General features: G+C 57.4%; 1 protein-coding gene across 2 annotated transcripts in view; it reads right to left on the reverse strand.

Moving 5' to 3' along the window:
• Window positions 1-2,310: 2,310 nt before the first annotated feature.
• Window positions 2,311-17,848, reverse strand: part of ERI3 (ERI1 exoribonuclease family member 3) — a 129,622-nt gene continuing 114,084 nt past the window's right edge. For both annotated transcript variants that reach the window (XM_050306484.1, XM_050306485.1), the window contains exon 8: window positions 2,311-3,869. In XM_050306484.1, coding sequence (XP_050162441.1) covers window positions 3,787-3,869 — 83 coding nt within the window. In that variant the 3' untranslated portion in view covers window positions 2,311-3,786. The remainder of the gene's footprint in view (window positions 3,870-17,848) is intronic.

Consider the following 17,848-nt stretch of genomic DNA (forward strand, 5'->3'; position numbering starts at 1 on the left):
TGGGCATGGCAGGGACCTGACCAGAGTCACCGTGCTGCTGCAGTGCTGGCCTCTGCCACTGCCTGCGCTGCCCTGTGCAGAGCGGGCTCGGTCTCGTGCTGTGCCGTGGGGACCCCTGGGCCTTGGCACCTTGTGTCCCCAGGCACGGGGTACCTGGTGCTTCTGCCACACCTGGGGCACCCCCCTCACAGAGCCCAGCTTTGGGTGCTGACCCTGCCACGGCCGTGGCCAGAGCTGTGCAGTGCCTGGCACGGTCTCACCACAGTGTTAGGGACGTGCCTGGGGTTCCATCTTGTTTGGTGCAAATTGCTCCGGCTTTCCTAGGCTGGGTTCAGCCCTGAAACCTCTGAAGGGGAGGCTCCCTGGAGCTCGACAGCCACACTCAGGTGTATCAGTGCCCAGAAGAGGGTTTTTTTCTTGAGGAGCTGTGGTTCTCTGACAACCTCCTGCTCTGCTCCTGGGCCACATCGTGGCAGGTCTGGATGGCAGAGGAGGGTTTCCAGGCTGTGCCCTGTCCCATGCAGAGCATCCCTGGCACAGCTGGCCCTAGCACAGAGCTGTTCTGCCCCTTTCTCAAGGGCCTGCTCCTTAGGGCTTGGTGCCTGCCAGCTTGCTTGGTCAGGGCTCCTGAGGCCACTGAGTTGTGGCAGAGCTCAACCCCTTTCTCCTGACTATCCCAAAGCCCTGTCCATGTCAGGGAGGTGACAATCCCTATGAGGGTGCCATCCCAGCCCCGTGTCACTGCTGGATGTTGGCTCTGCCCCTCTTGTCATGCAAGGACCTGCCTCTGCCTTCAGCTGGGCAGTGTGGTCCACTGGGCACTGCCCAGAGTGCTGCTGGAGCCCTGGAGTTGGCTCTGGGACAGGTGGGTGTGCTTGCACGACCCAGGGACTCCCACCTGCTGACCCTGTTTTTTCTTTTGTTTCCTGTCTCTGTCTTGGTGCAGAGAAAGTGAAAGGAGTTGGCCTCCAGCTCCTCCTCTGTCAAGAAGGTGAAGAAACCATGAGCCCCCTGTGCAGGGTGAGGAGGAGGTGTGGAGCTGTGTGCAGGGGAAGTGCCAGCTGTCCCAGAACCCTGGGGCCTTGCTGGGACTAACACAGCAGTGCTCCAGAGGAAAATGGGCTCAGCACCATGTCCCCAACCCCATCTGACCTCCAGTGGTGGGGGGCTCCTTCCAGCATCCCACGTGCCCAGCCCTTGTGCAGCTGCTCACCTCCGGCAGTTGTTGCATGCCTGACACCTACACCTTGCTTGGGTGTGGGGATGCCCCTACTGGAAACACTCCTGCTGTCCCCCCACTGTCAGGACAGTCCCTCCTCCTGCTGCCCTGCCCAAGGGTTCAGTCTGTGGTGAGAGGGGCCACTGGTCACTGTGCCTCACGTTTTGCCGGGCTTTGGAGGGGCTGAGGCATCGTGGTGGGAGCCCTGGCACGAGCAGCCCTGGCTGCGTGCCCTGCTCCGCACTGCTGCCCACCCCATGTCCCTTCCACCTGCCTTTCAAGTGTGACTGGCCATCGATCCACCCTGACAATGTCCTTTGAGTCACATTCTTGCCTGCAGGAGTAAAGGGCAAAGGCCAAGTTCTTAGTTTTCATAAAAAACTAATTAGACGACTCCATCGAAAATGGGTCAATAAAGCTGATCGGGGGCTGCAGAGGGAGCCAGTAAAGCCCCCGCGACCTTTGCATGGAACAAGTGGCTGCCCCTTCCCTCCGGGAGCTGCCCACTTGGTGCCAGCTGTGACCTGTCACCCGGTGGCACCCTGGTGCCAGGCAGGTCTCTTGGGCACCTGGAAATAGGGGCTGTTCTTGCCCAGCTGGGTGTGGCTCCCACATTCCCTGGTGCTGCGCTCGTGCTGGCTCTGCTGGCTGGGGCAGAGCGGGTGCCCCAGCGCCCCGGGCAGTGCCACGCTGGCTCCAGCCTGTAGCCAAAATGCTCCAAGTGCAGCAGTGGCTGTGTGGGAATGGTTTGCCAGGCTGCAGGGTGGCGGCACAGGTGCCAGGGGGACGTGGTAGCGGCTGTCACACCTGTGGGTGTGGCCCAGCTGTGACAGGGCAAAGCTGCCTTGGGGCACAAGCAAAACCAAGGTGGTGGTGGGGCCACTGCCCACCCACAGTGCCCATGCCAGAGAGCAGGGCAGTGTTCCCAGCACAAGGGAACCTCGACTGCCCTTTCATACTCAAAATCCTTGCCTTTCCGGGGAGCATGGACGTGCCATATGCCAGGGAGCACCCTGCTCCCACCTGCCCGGGCGGCACACCCCTGCCTCTGCCCCCATACAAACTCACACATGCATGGGCACAGCCCGGGCTCCTTTACCCCCAAACTTTATTCATGTGGCACATTTACAGCAAGGATTGGAATAACTAGACAATGAAAATGCTGGGGTTGCATTATCGGTTGGTTTAACTGGAACACCACACACCATGCAGTCATGTACCGCCAAGTTCAGTGCCTGTATTGCCCTTCTGGCTGCCGTCACCGGCTTCGCTCCAGGCCATGCACGCACGGGCCCGGGGCTGCAGCCTCCCTGCAGGTCAGCGCCCGGACGAGGGCTCCGTTCAGCAGGGCCCCGGGGCTGGGTGACTCCGAGGGGACGTTCGCCCTCAGCCCGCCCCGTGGCCGCCCCCCAACCGCCCTGGCCGGCCGGGAGCGCACCCGGCCGGAGGGGATGTGCTCGGCAACTCTCTCAGGCAACAAGCCAGCTGCTGCTGAGCGTCCGCGGGGACCTGTGAGGGGCACAGCACATGGGGGTGCCGAGCCTCGGCTCGGGAACCGAGGGAGGTCGGGGGGGAGCGCGCTCGGGGCCGGGGGGGATCTGCAGCTCCCCCGCCCGGGCACCCGCGGGCCGGGCCCAGCGCCGCGGGCGCGTCCACCGCCCGCAACGGACGCGGGGCTGGCCGGGCCCGTCCCCGCTGGAGCTGGAACTGAGGGGCGGGGACGGGGCAGGGCCGGGCATCCCACCCAGCCCCGCAAGAGGCACGAGCAGACGGAACGGGGACCGGACGGGGCTCCATGCGGACACTGTCACCTCCCTCCTGCCGCCCGCCCGCCCGCCGGGCCCCCGCCCCACTGAAGGGAGCCCTCTGGGGCCCCGCAGCCCGCGGTGGGGCTGCCAGGGGCTCTGCAGCGGAGAATACAGGCACTTCACCTTGAACATAAAGAGACGGATCGCGTTTGTCACATACAGGAGTCAGAGAGGGGTTAGTGTTGACTCAAAAAGGGGAAAAGGCGCTCAGGGGAGAGGCGGGGGGGCTGGCGGAGAGGGCGAGGGGCCGTCTCGACACGCTGAGCCTCCGTGAGCGCTGCCCGAGTGCAGGCACACACCGGCCTTGCTGCAGCAGCCATCGAGGCCTGAAAACATAAAACCAGAGAAGAGAAAGAAGAAGGAAAGGTGGGTACGGCCCATGCCGGGGTGGAGATGGGGGATGCTCTGGCTACGGGGCGGGAGAGGGAGGACGGGGTGGGATATGGAGGGAGGGACGGAAATCAGGAGCCAAAGAAAAAGAACAAACTACGAGTCTAAAATGTGGTGCAAGCGCCCTACGCGGCTGTCCGCTAGCATGGCATAATGTCCGGAGCAGCCCAGAGAGGGAGTCACATCAGGTCTACACAGATTTGCCTTCCCATATATACAACCTCTACTGGAGTTAACAGCTGAAATTGAGATTTTTTTTGTGTCGGTTCCTCTGGCCTCGGTTGCCGTTTTTTTTTTAATGCTGGAGCCCGTCCTCCCCGCCTCGCCGGCGCCGGGCGCATGCAGCCCTTGCCTGGCTTGCCTTGGGGATCAAAAGGGTTTGGAGGTCTGCTTGAAGATGAAGCCTCTATGGGCCAGTGTCTTCATGATGTTGGCGATGTTCTTACAGTCATCTGCAGAGAAAGCACACAGATACTGGGTTAGAGACACAATCCAAGCAGGAGTTGTTGGATCGATCCCTTAATCCCACGCTGGGGCTGTGTCCCCACCAGTCCAGGCACTCTCTCCCAAGGACCTTGCAGTGATATGAGGTGATTTCAGAGTCTCCAGCTCACCAGCACTGGACATCTACATCCCGGCATGACCCAGAGCTGCTCTGAGATGGATCCATGTCCAGGACCTGGAGGTCAGGGTCATCCCTGTTCCCAGCAGAGCCAGCCCGTGGTGCTGTCCCAGGCCCACTGACCACAGGGTGACGAGTGGCAGGTGGTCGGGACAAGCAAGCCACAGGCACTCCCAGTGTCAGGCCGTGGCAAAGCAGCAAGGAGGGAAGGGGGAAGGCTCTGGATGGTGTTATTTACCTGGGACTAAACTCAGGCACCGTTTGCTAAAATAGAAGCCGGGCTTAAATTGATTCCTAGTGTCTATATTTCATGTTGAAAATTGGCTTGTAAATCCATGTTTTGATCTATGAGGGCCGTCTCCTTAAGAAAAAGCAAGAGTAAATGTGTAATTTCTCCCTTGACAGCACACGGCGCAGAGGCGATCCTTCTTCCCGCTCCCCTCCGTTTCGGGACAGCTCCACTCGTTCCGATTACCACTCTTTCTTCCTCGCCCCACGCCTTGATGTCTCCATTTCATTACCGCCCGCCCATTTATCAAGCTGTTACCGTAAGGGTGACTTTGCCCACTTGCGTGTGGCAGCGGGGCCCGGCTGACACAGGGAGAGGGTGCCCCAGCAGGGGGGGGGCACAGGCAAGGCCCCCCTCTCCCCGCCACTGCTGGATGGATGTTGTGGTGGAGGAAAGGCTGCATCATTACTGATGTGTAAATGATAAAGAAGCCTCCACATCCATCTCCCAACTGTAAATCCAGGGAGTGCTTTATAATCAAGCTACAGCAATAATAATGTGAAATTAGGTCTCTCTATCAACGGGAGGAGGCCTTTTAATCACGGCTTAAAGGGTGCAAACGCTGTTTATCATAATTGAACTGTATCCGGGCTAATTGTGGCCATATTTCACTGTCTAGGAGACAGCAGGCTGCCTGCTGACAGTGCCGCGTGCCGGATTGAGGGCCCCCCGCAGCCGGGCAGCTCTGCCCTGCTGCCAGGAGCCTGCTGGCAGGGACAGGGCTGCCCAGCCTCCTGGACACTCCCTGACACACCAGCAGTGCTGCCCAGCCCCGCTGCATCCAGTGACCCACTGGCAAAGCCATCGCCTGTCCCCCAGCGTTGCTCGGAGGCGCAGGGGCTTCCCCCATGCACAGCTCCCTGAGAGGCTACCCTGAGCTGCCGGGGACTGTCCTGGCTGATGGTTGGCAGTGGAAGAGGTAATGTCCCCATCAGAGCCACGTGCCTCCCAAGTGTCCCCTCAGCCCTCTCATGGCATGCTGGTGTGCCAGGCAGGGGACAGGAGCTGCACATGAGAACAGCCCGAGGAAGGAGGGGTGTCCCCAGCCCACTGGCTGGCACAGGGGCAGAGATGAGCCTGTCTCTCTGTGCCTTTGTCCTCCCCGCTGCCCAAGGTGGCTCCTATGGCTGCAGAAGGGCCCTGGAGGTGACAGGTGTCCTGCCTGGCCAAGCCACAGCGCCAGCTCTCACTGCTGGCACTTCTTCCCACACAAGGGAGCCCCTCACTGTCCTTAGAACCGCCTGCTCCATCCATCTTGCCCCCCCAGACAGCTGAACCCCTTGGAACCAGCTGCCAGTGCGACCTAACAGGGTAACAGTGGCTCAAAAGCAGGGGAAACCGAGGCAGGGGGAGTGCAACTGTCCCACCCAGCCCGGTAGCCCCCAAAACGTAACAGAAAAGCAAATCCTGGCCTGTGAGCTATAGCAGGTGGGTGGCAAGGGAGCAGTTTGGATGTGAAAGGACAGGCCCAGACATCCCACTGCCCGACCTCCCTGCCTGCAGCATCGCCCCAAGCTGGAGTGGGCTGCTGGGGCTTGACTATTGCTCCATATTGCTGGAGGGGAAACTCCCCAGAGACCTGGGGAGCTGCCAGACTGGCAGTGAGACCCCCATGGCACCTCCTGGGACTCCTGAGCTGGTCCCTGGGGAGACCCTCTGGGACTGCTGGCCGCTTCCTGAACCCCATCAGCTGCCTCCCCAAAGCCCCAGTGTGCTCTGGTGCTGGGTGACAGTGGGACCCTGTTGGGGCAGTGCCAGCCACAGGGCTGTGCCAGCAGCACCGTCCTCGCCGTCCCAAACCATGCCATGGCCCCTGGCAGCGGGTGCGCCAAGCTCGTCGTAAGTCATTTAGTGAGACTCCTTCCAAATCAGTGCTAAGGTAAACACGCTTATTATAATTATCCATGTAAAAAAAAATCAACAACAGCAGAACAACTTTCTAATATGCAATTACAGCCATCTATTGATTTTACAATGTAATCCGCTCCGATTGATTTAATAACACAATTATAGGCTGGCTCTCGGGATATTAGAGTGGGAGATTTTCATAAACTCCAAAGCAAAAAACTAAGCGGCTTTTAAAACAACACAGTCAGATGGCTGTTTGGGGAATTATTAGCAATATGAAATCCTCTAAATCTGGCCGTCGTTACCTTGTGAAAGGAATTTCTATTACAAAAATGGCAATTGACAGCCTAAGAGAGCGCAAACGGGATTGCTCTGCTGCTTTTCAGTGCTTAATCCATCGCAAAGGTGACCACCGGGCGGGGGGATGAGTGGGGTCCGAGGCAGGCGGGAGGGCACAGGCAGCCCTGCCCACCCTGTGGACTCCCCCAGCCCAGCTCTCCCTGGGGTGCACGTGGCTGTGGCAGCGCTGCCCCAGCACCCAGACCGGCACCCACCAGCCCTGTCCCAACGGGATGACCCTGCCTGGGGCCGCAGAGGCTGGCAGGGTGCAGAACCCCCTCCTGATGCCCATCCCGGCACACCTGGCACGCCCCAGCCCCAGACACCTCCAGGGGCCACAGGGGTGCCCCGCTGTGTCCCGAGCCCGAGCAGGGGGCTGGGGTGAGGGTGGTCCCACGCTGCCGGCCGGTGCAGCTCTGCGGGTGCCGCACAGACTCGCGCGTGCACGCGCGCCCCCGCTCTCCTCCCACTCGCTCCCTCAATGTATTCCCGACTTTATGGGCACATTTTTCTTGTCAAGCTGACAGGGTTGCTAAGTGGATTTCTCCCTGATATGCGGACGGATTATCACATTACTCCAATGTCCTACACAAACATATTACTTTATATTCAATAGCCCTAATGAATATAAACTGCTTTTTCTTTTTTTGGGGTGGGGGGTAATCTATAGATTTTTAATGAGGGCACTATTAACTCCCTCCTCTTTAAAACAGACTTAGGTGCAGCCTCTTAGTAGAAAATCAATGGTGTTATTGTAGGAATATTGTATATTGATATTGTAATAATAAGATGCAATTGATTTAGGGGTGTTGTGTGGTGTGTGTGAAAGGGGTCAGCACGGGGTTATCCTGCCTCCTGTAAACGGAGTGGTGGCTCTGCCCTGCCTCCCTGCCCCTCACCTTGCTGTGCTGCTTCCAAGCACTGTCCCATGTCCCAGGATGGCCGGGGCTGAGTTTGCCCTGAGGTGCTGGGCCCTGGCTGCCTCTGGGACCCTCCTTTGGCCCAGCTGCCAGCATAGCGTGGGGTGACAAGACACCCCAGCCTCTCCTTGTCCTGACTGGCTTCGCCCACCAGGTTTTAAACCTCTGCAACATCACAGTGCCTCGAAACCCATGTCCTGACCCTCTCCACAGCTTGTGACAGACAAGGACAGAGGTGTGTGCATGTGCATGGGGCAGTGGGATGCTCTCTTAGGGCTGAAGTTTGCTGCCATTCAGCATCACTGGCTGCCCTTGTCCTTGTGGGGGGCAGATGTTCCCATCACACTCCTCTGCCAGGACGGAGGCAGAAACCCCTCAGCCCGTGCTCCTGGGCTGCCTGCCCAGCGAGTGCCCTCCCTGCAGCCACTTCGTAGCAGCACTGCTGTGAACCCAGGATGAGGGTTCCTTCAACCCAAGAGTCCGTGCTGCGGGACTGAACTGCCAGGAGCAGTGATGCTCACTCCGGGGAGAGCATCCTCTCCACACCCACTGGGAAGAAGGGCAGGGGCTGCTGCCCCATGCATGGCACCCTGCCAGCATTTCTCCCACCTCTCCCACGGGACCAAACCACCCAGACACCTCCAGCACGGAGGCTCAGGAGGCCGAGTGCTGCCACAACCGCCGTGCGCTGGGCCGAGATGCTCACGGAGCAAGGAGTGAGCTTTTCCATCCTGGCAGCTGCCCCGGCGGGCTGTGGGTGACTGGGGGACTGCAGGGCCCCCCCAGATGGGCTCATTTGGTGGCAGCCCCACTGCACCTGTGCTGTGGCCGGGAAGACGGATCACCCCCGGCCCAAGCTGAGCAGGTCCATATTTAAACTGTCCCCATGCTTTATGGGCTGTACAAGAACTGATGCTCAGGCGCCGAGGGGCCATTTGTCAATGTTCTAATGGCAGATTACTGTTAATGAATAATATCACCGCTGCCTTTGTATAACAGCTCCCTGCAAAGCGGAAACAGGGCCGCCAGGCCACCGCCGCCCTTTGCCTCCCCACTGCCGACCCCAGGTGACAGCAGGTGGCCTTGTGACCAGCGGGAGCCACACGGACCCCCCGCAGCCCAGCACTGCTGCTGCCGTCCCCAGCAATCACAAAAGGGAGTGCTGGGTGCCCACAGTGGGCTGTGCTGCTCCCCATGAGCAGGAATGTCCCCAGCAGGGGACAGCTGTCAGGGGCGAGAAGTGACAGTGTCTTCCCAGCATGCGGAGCCGGGCTCTTGCAGCTCCTCACCCTGCCCATACTGGAGCCAGGAGGGCGTTGTGTCCGATCTAAATCTACCCCCACCAGGACGCCAGCCATAGTGGTGGCAAGTATGTGTCAGAGCCCAGAGCTCCCAGCTCACAGGGATCCACAGGGACACTGGGGATGGTCCTGCCGAGCTGCTCCCAAATTAATGGCCTCATAATCCTGTGCGCGGGGCGAGGGGCTCTGCGTGCCCCGCACAGCCGGCAGGTATATTAGGTGGAGCTGACAGCGACGTGCAGAATATTAAGAATAACTTACCTCATTATCTGCAATTACGTTACTGCCACACACCTCATTTCTTCATGAAGAAAAGAAAATTAGTTTTATATTGACTTCATCCCAGTGCCTCCCTGCCTGCCCCACCACAGAGCGCCCGCATGGGCTCTGAAAAGGGGTTGGACACAATTCATACTCACAGTCCATCAACTTGTTGCTGTCTGTGTCCCAGGAGGGGATGGGATGCCTGTCCCACCCTACACACCGGGGTCAACGAGACCTCCAAATCCACTGTATCCCAGCAGGGACACTGAAGCAGGGAGGGCCTGTCTCTGACAGTTCTCAGGCCTGTATGGAGGTGACAAGTGCAGCAAAGGGATGGTGAATCTGCTGCCCTGGGCACCTGCTTCCTCCAACCCATGCTGGCCACTGTCACCCTGTGGGTGACAGGATGTTTCCTCCCGTCCTCCTCACTGGGGGCCATTCTTCCCATTGTGCATCCACCACGCTGGCCCCCTCCCAGGGCAGAGCGGAGTGGCTGGGGACTCCACACAGCACAACACCCATCTGCTGAGACACCCTCCAGCCCCACAGGCTGCTGGATGGCCTGGCACAGGTGATACTGTGTGTGGGAACCCTGAGATCTGGGGGGATCCCCGTGGGAGGGAATGGGAAGCAGGATCTGAGCTCTTAGAACATTCCTGACAGCTCCTGGGGCCTACGAGCCTGAACGGCATCGACAATGCCAGGGCTGAGGGTGGCACAGTGCACTCAGAGCCCTCAGCTTGTCCTGCACCCCTGTGCTGTCCCTGCACACCCAGCATCCCTGCAGGCTGGCTGCCGGGCACCCATGAGCAAACAAAGCGAGCGCCGCCATCGCCTCGCTCCCGGCTGCGGCCACGGCCGCGCACCGGCCGGGAGAGAAGGGGAGCGGCGGGCACGGCAATACAGGGAAAAAAGCCAATTTCATCTTTATTAGAAGGAGATTTCTCTTTTAGTAATAAGCACACTTCAAATAATTAGCGTGTTTTACGTAATAATGAAATTATGGAAATGCAGGCCACTTATTCAAACAAGTCACCATTACCATATTTTTAAATATTAGACTTAATTAGAGTTTATCACTTCAGAGAAGTACGAGGAGTGGAGATTTTTTTTCCTTTACAAAAAAAATCCTCATAAAGTGTTTATTAAGAGCGGGTAAGAAGGGGATAATGATCTGTTTGGAAATTAAGGCAATCAAACATTTAATGCTCTGCACTCCTGTAGGCAAAAGCATTCAAATGAGTCAATTATACATCCATTATCCAGGCACGATTAAACAAGGCAGGACGGGGAATTTGTCCTCCGCATCATGCGATTGTCGCGAGGACTTATGTCCACTTAAAGGCAGATAATAAAACACTAAACTTGGGAAGAGAGGACTGAGCCAAGGGAAGAAAAGGGAAGAGAGGCAGTGGGTCAGTGGGACCGCAGAGGGGCAAGGGTGGGAGGTGGGTAAGGATGGAGCCCTGTCTGCATCCCAGCCCTTCATAAATCAAAGTAATTAAGTTAACATGAAAATCAACTTCACCATCCCGTTAAATTACAGTATTTGCATATTAGGACTCAAATGAAGTAGGTAGCGGGCGAGGGGGCTGGGAGGGAAGGAGGGAGTGGGGAGGGGTCAGGGGAGAAGGATAGGGAGGACCGTGCACCAAAAAGGGAACCATTTATTACAGTGAATAACTAATTTCAGAATTTATAGCGCTGGATTTTCGTTCCTGTGCCATTTATATTACAGAAGGAAATTAAGGGGCGGGCAGGAGGCTGGCTGGACATCTTTCTGCGTTATTGCTTGTCTGCCATTTGCAAATCATTATTAATTGTGGCCCATGTCGCTGGTGCAGCAGGGCAGGGTGCCTGGACAGCCGGAGCAGACACACATATCTCTTCATCAGGACCCCAGCCGCTAGCCCTGGAGAGCCAATTACCCCTCCCTGATTGGTATCAGATAAGGAGGGAATTTTTACAAATTAGGGAATAAATAGAATTTCCACACGTGGAGCAGGGAGGGCTTGAGAGGCAGTAATGAAAAACGATACATCACCATCAGCCAGACAACCCTATTCATACGCCGATGCATTACACTCACTACTCATAATCCTACCGAGTGACAGACAACCGCTGAGCCGGCCGAGCCGGAGGGGAGCGCATCCCGACGGCCAGCCCGCTCCGGAGCAGGGTCTCCAGCCACCAGCACCCTTGCGGCAGCCCACGGAGGTCCCCGCTCCACCGGCCCTGTGGCGCAGCCTCTGCCATGACCTCGACAGCTTCACACAGCCGGCATGGCATCGCTGGGCCGTGCAGGCGGGAGGGACAGACCTCCTGGCAGGGGTGATGCCGCACGGGAGCCATCCCTGCTCTGCCGCCAAGCAGGAGGAGCCCAGCGGGACAAGCCTCCAAACTCAGCCCCAAGTTTGGCCATTAAAGTCACCCAGCTGCATCCGAGCCTCTCACCTGACTCCCACATCCCTATGGGTAAAGCACGTCTTCCCCAAAATTACCCAGCCCAAACTGTGTCCTGAAGAAGGCTGCCTCCTCCCTTGGTGATTGATGGCATTATCCTGCCATGACCACAAGATCCCTACCTGATTTCCAACCTGTATTTGCCTTTTTGTACTATTCAGGCCCCAGACCAGCCCCTGTGTTGCTCAGCCAGCCCCAATGCCAGCAAAATCCCTGTGTCACCTCGTGAGCAGTGCTGGACTCGAAAATGGGAGAGGCAGCACTGGCTCCAAACAGCCACAGGAGCAAAGGATGTGCTCCTGCACAGCTCTGCACCACTGGGAATGGGCTCAGGCTGGGATACCTCCATTCCCCTAAAGTCTGCCACTGAGGCAGCCCCAGTGCCAGCCCTTGCTCAGGGCAGACCCCAGAGCTGCCAGCCAGCTGTGTCCCACAGTCCACTTCCAGACCCTGGCAGCTCCCTGCGGCAGCACAGTCCTTTCCCTGGGCTGTGGCAGTGCTGGATGGCCCTGGGGATGCAGCAAGCACCCAGCTACTGGGGCCTGGCACATGATCGGCCTCAGAAAGAGCAAATCCTGGAGGTGTGGGGACCCCACTGACATTCCTGAGCCCAGCTTGCTCCGCAGTCCCCAGCGCCTCCACACCTCTAATTAGCTCTCCCTTATGACAAGCACGTCACTAAACAAAATGCGCAGCAGATCAATCTCGCCTGTAAGTCACGCAGCCTTTAATTTATTCAGCATACAATGTCGCTCCACCGCTGCCTTCCTGTAATTTATACCGTACACTGTCGTGTATTATTTAAGTCCCCTGAGTGTTTTACAGTTCCCCTCAAAGTCGCCGTGCAAAATAAAGTCACACTGGGGCACTGGAGAGGTGCAGGGAGGATGCAAACTGGTATCAAAACCTTGCTGGTATGAGACCCCTGGCCTTGCACAGGGACGAGGTGATGCTGGCAAGTTCCTGCAGCTGTTGGAGCTTTGGGACCCTCCTTGTGGGTGGAAATGGGAACAGAAGGTGGGTCCCCACAGGAGCCCAGTAAACCACAGGCTCCAACACCAGCACTCCCTTAGAGAAGCAGAGGTTGGCAGCCAAGGGGAGAGAGCAGCAGGACTCATAGCAGGCCCTGAGAGCAGGAGGTCCTATCCCAAAACTGAGGTAAGGACTGGGGCTGGACTGGGCTGAGAGCTGGCTGGCAGCCGGTACGGCCGCTCTGAGCGGCTCCTCAAGAGCTTGTCTTTGGTCCGTGCAGCTGGATGGAAACAGTCAGTGAGGTAGAGCTGGATATCCTCCACAGGGAAGGTTAAAACCTCTGTTCAGTGTAAAGTTGCCATATCTAAGCACTTATGATCATGATATTTATGGCTAGTTTATTCCAGGCTGTTAAAGGCAGCAGTAGTTATCCACAGATAAAGGGAATTCGGCTCCCCTGACACCTTTTCTCCCTGCAGTGAAGGCATGCCTGGCCAGAGCCAGGTGCTCATGGGGTTGTAACTCATCCAATGGTTCCTGCCAGAGCCAGTACTGGGACCAGTCATGCAGGTGTTTGGCATGGCAAGGATGGTGGCTGTTTCTGCTGTGTGGGAGCTGTGGGGACAGATCTGGGACATGCTGTCTCCCTGCCCCTGACTGATGCCACTGGGACCAGGAGGTCCCCAGGCTGCAGGGAGTAATTCGGTTTGCCCCCCCCCCACTGCTGTTGGCTCTGCTCCACATCCAGTTCCTGACACTCAGTCCCACCAGTGGGATTGGGACCCTAATTAGGGAGAAATTTCAAGGGAGAAATGAGAGAGTTTATAAAGCTGAGTTTCTCCTGCCTGAGTGACATGAGATGTCAGAGAAAGGAAATAAAAGGCAAGAATGCAATTCCAGCGCTGCCGAGAGTGTGTCGTGAGTCCTAATGGAAAGTTCTCCTGCTCTTTAAAGCTTGGTCAGATGGCCTAGTTATTGCTTTAAAAGGACCCAGAATCAAACTGCGACGCCGCACTCGAAGCCTTCAAATAAAGCGAGCTGTTTCTGCAAGTCCGGCAAGGCAGAGGCAGGCGATTACACAGAGAAGGGCAGGTCTCTCTATCTTGGAGGGAGACCTACCTATTTTTAAACATTAGCTCCAAATCAGCAGCTCACCTCTTTGTCTAACCCAAACCCTCTCTCGCCTTCTGGAGGCGAGATCAAACGCCAGCCCTGCTGCCATTGTTTCTCTCCCAGCGAGATGGATGCGGGACTGTAATCTTCCCACAAAGCCACATGCTTCAAAGGTATCAAAAGTGCTTATTAAAAGTCCTAGGAAACTAATTTAATAACATCCCAAAGGGCTGGAAAAATCAGCGCCGGCAGCTCAAAATATAACCTGGCGAGGGAGACGGGCCCCTGTTCAACATGACTTTGTCTGCGGGCAGCTGCACACAGGGCCAGGGCACTTCTGCAGACCTGCTACCCCTCTGTGGTGTGACTGCCCTGGTGCTGCCTGCTCTCCTGTCAGGGACACAGCCAGGTGAGGAGCATGGAGGACTCTGTGGGGCTGTGCTTTCACCAAGGTCCTTTTTGGGCCAGAGGCATCCTCGAATGGTGGGGACAGAGACCATCTATCTGCCCCCAGTTCTGCGGCTTGGCTCCCCTTCTTGAGCCAGAGTCCTGCACCATGCCAGAGGCAGGATTTCAGGCTTGCCTCTGGAACATGAAGAGCACTGTGTGGCTTTTCCAGCTATCTCAGCAGCTGCTGGAGTGCCAGGCTTGTCCAGCCAGGCTGGAGAGCCACACTCGAGGTGGACACATGCTGGTCCGTGCATGGTGCAGGCGAGGATGTCAGCCAGGCCTGCAAAGCCACATCAGAGCCCCGTGTGCTGTGTGAGACAGACCTGCACATCTCTGCAGGGATGGGCTGGCACACGTGCCTTCCACTAGGGCGTCCGTGCAGCAGGCACGTGCTCCCAGCCGCAGTGGCGTGAGGGCTGTGCTCCCCTGCATCCCCCTGAGCCAGTCCCTGCTCCCAGCCTGTGTTGCAGGACCCTGGGGCTGCTTCCCATCTGAATGGTGCAGGCTCCCGTGGAAAGGGGCAGGGGATGGAAATTAACGCTCCAGCCTCCGTCTCATCCTGCCCATTAGCGGGGCTGTTTTACTCCGGATCATTAAATATGTATATCTTATTACACGCCTTGTTACAGTATTGAGCTCTATTGACTGATAATAAATTCCAAGCATCATCCTGGTCATAAATTTATCTGGAGATGATGAAGACTCAATAATCTAGTCATGCAGATAATATGATAGGGCCTTAAAAAAGATCATTACATTATATGCCAAAATTAAAAGTGAAATACACTTTATTAACACTGTTTCCACACTCGGGGCCATTACTTGTTATATCTCCTCTTGCCCTCCCACCCACCTGCACACCATCCCTCAGGTGAGCCAGGGAAGGCGAGATGAGGCAGAGCTACCAATATCTACCCTGGCAGGAGCCTGGCAGAAGGGTACAGGGGGGTGGCAGGTGGCATGCACAGGACGTTCCAGCTTGACCCCAAGGATGCTGGGCCCTGCCTGGTACAGCATCACTGCCCTGCCCATTGGGCAGTGGCTCCTGAGCAACTCCAGGTGTCTCAACAAACTCCTGCCTGCAGGCAACCCTGGGCTGTAGTCATTAGGATGAAGGACAGCCTTGCCTCCCACCTCCATAAGGAAAGAGCAACTTCTGTCAGCTTCAGGTCTCCTGAGAAAGCTGCTCACCCAGTGGGGTTAACCCAACAGCTCCCACCTGACAGCTGCTCTCCCACAGGCTCAGGCAAGCTGCAGAGCCAAGACAGGGGTCCCCACTCACAGCTGGCCACACTGCAGTGTGGCACAGACAGCCAGAGAGCAGAAATGGGGATATGGGAGCAGTGAGTGACCCCTCTGAGAGAGGAGGGTGCCTGGCAGGCTCCCAGCACCCTGCTGCCAGTCTCACCAAGCTGTCCCTTGGTGGGACAGTAAGGGCCAGGCAGCTCCCGACCACCCACCCGGGGACTGGGGTTTGGTCTTCTCCTCCTGCTGGCCCTCCGAAGCCATTCCTCTCCTTTAATAAGAAGGTCACAGCCATTTAAACTCCTGTGATGGGGGCAGGTGGCTCGCACCCCTCCTGCCTGGCCTGGCTACACTCCTGCCTGCTGATCAGTGGCACGTGGCAAGTTTAAAGCGTCCCCACCCCGGCCCCCCTCCCCTCCGCCACCTTCCTCTCCAGACACGCAAGGTGACAAGCGCTGGGGGGCCCATGGATCAATGCTGCGACACAGATCGGCTGCCGGGAAAAACCAATCGCGGATCAGATGGAAACTGACTTCTTCTTGTATCTGCCCGGCTCTCGCAGGGATAGATTGGCTGGAGAAATCCGATGGTGAGAAGAGACAAAGGGGGAGGCGATGGGGAGAGGAGGAAAGGGCTGATAATGCTCCTGCCGCTGCTCTAATCTGTGACAGCCCGAGGATTTGCTGAAAACCATTATCACACTGCTCTCCCTTCTCTTGTCCCTGATAAAGCCCCAGCTAATCTGTTTGTTGCAGGTATTGAACAATGCATTTAGCGAAACAAGGGGTGTGTGTGCCCGCGGAGCATATTTTTTTTTTCCCCTGCTCCTCCGGCTTCACTGGGAGGCAACGGGGGAGAAGGAAGGGCAGGGATTATTTTGTCTGTGGACTCTGGGCCATGCTGTGGGCTGGGGTGCCGTGCCTGGCCCAGGGAAACATCTCTGCCGACCACCCTCAGCGAGTTCTGGGGAGCTTTTCTCCGGGACGGTGTTCCGTCTTCATAACGCAATCGCAGAGGGCAATGAGCGAAGAAGCCCTGGTGATGCTGCAGCGCCGTGACACATCCCAGCTGGAGCATCCCCATCGCCCAGCGCACACCCAGCCGCGCTGCCACGGGGCAAAGCAGGCGAGACGGAGGGACACGGGGAGTCAGTGCCCGGGGAACAGCTCCCGGGTCCCCCGCCTGCTGCAGTCTGACTCGCCTCCTGCCTGCCTGTCCCAGTGCTGACCTCGTCCCTCCCCTTGTGAGAGGTGCTTTCTCCGGGGAGGAGAGATAATTCAGTGGCTGTGAAAGCCCAGACCCGGGGCTCTCGCAGCCGCCTGTTACAAACAGTTCTAGTGGAACATTAATTATAGTAATTTAGCCGTGGAACACTAACTGCAGCCAGTGCAATAGCATTCAGTACATTAGTGGCTATAACCCACTCCTTAAAAAAGACATTTGGCTACTGACAGCTGATAAAATGAGTTGTGAAGCATAACCAAAGGGGGGAAAAAAAATAATCAGAAGTGTGCTGCGAGCGAGCCGTGGGGCAGGAAGGTGGGGGGCAGCACCCCACGGGGTGCCGGGGTGGGGTAGGAGATGTCGGGGGGCCGCAACAGGCACCCTCCTGCCTGCCACGTGTCCCACGGGCCAGCGGGCTCCCCGCGCCCCGGGCAGGGCTCAGCGAGGCGTGGGGCGCGGGGCTGTGTCTCGGCAGTATGTCAAACAGAAGGACATTTCCTTCTATCTCCCAGCTGCCGCCCCAGGGCACAATCCACCTACATTCAATCTTTACTCCACTACACATGTTTCCTTTCCAGCCTCGGATTATTTTTTATCATCAAATTACCGCGGCGATAAGATGGAGTAGATGTGATAGCGAGCAGAGAGCCCGCCCTCCCCTCTCCCCCACTTCACCAACATCCCTCCTCCCTCCACCACCCCTAGCCTCCTGCCCCGAGCAGGCAGAGGGGTATCCAAATGTCAGGATGCGAAGAGAGACCCCCTGAGCAGTTGGATTTGCTGCCTGGGACCAAACCGTGGCTGACAGGGAGCACCTGAGTGCAGGCAAGGCTGCAGGTGGCCATCAGGCTGGCTGGGAAAACTTGCAGGGTGCCCTGTTGTGGTGTGGGACCCTGCCAGCAGCTGGAGCTGAGCATCTGCTCCCCACTGCTCCTCTGCAGCACCCTGGCTCCCTCACATCACCCAATGTCCCACCCTGGCACCAGAGGTGTGACAGAGTGGTGATACCAATGAGGCAGCAGGGACAGAGGGAGCCTGGTGCAGGCGTGGCAGGAAAAGTACAGCACTGCCGTTACCAAGAAGCGCTGCAAGAAGCCTGAGAAGTGCTGCAAGGCTCTGCTGTGATGAATCCTCTCCTTCTCCTTGTTTACTTCAGTCTGCAACAAATGAGTCCCTGTCCGTCCAGGGATAGCTCATCCGGAGGAATGCTCTTTCAGACCTCTCCCTCTAATCCCTATTAATTTAAATAATGCTTGCCCACTCTTCTCAAACTATTTATTATTTATCAGGTTTGTTTATTTGTAGCTAACAGGTAGCGCTCAGCATGCGTCCCCGGCACAGGGACAGGGGCCGTTCATCACACCGGCTCCCCCGCCATCCA

The sequence above is a fragment of the Myiozetetes cayanensis genome, unplaced genomic scaffold (genome assembly GCF_022539395.1).
Source record: "Myiozetetes cayanensis isolate MyiCay16 unplaced genomic scaffold, myiCay2020 scf12, whole genome shotgun sequence".
Classification (NCBI taxonomy): Eukaryota; Metazoa; Chordata; class Aves; order Passeriformes; family Tyrannidae; genus Myiozetetes; species Myiozetetes cayanensis.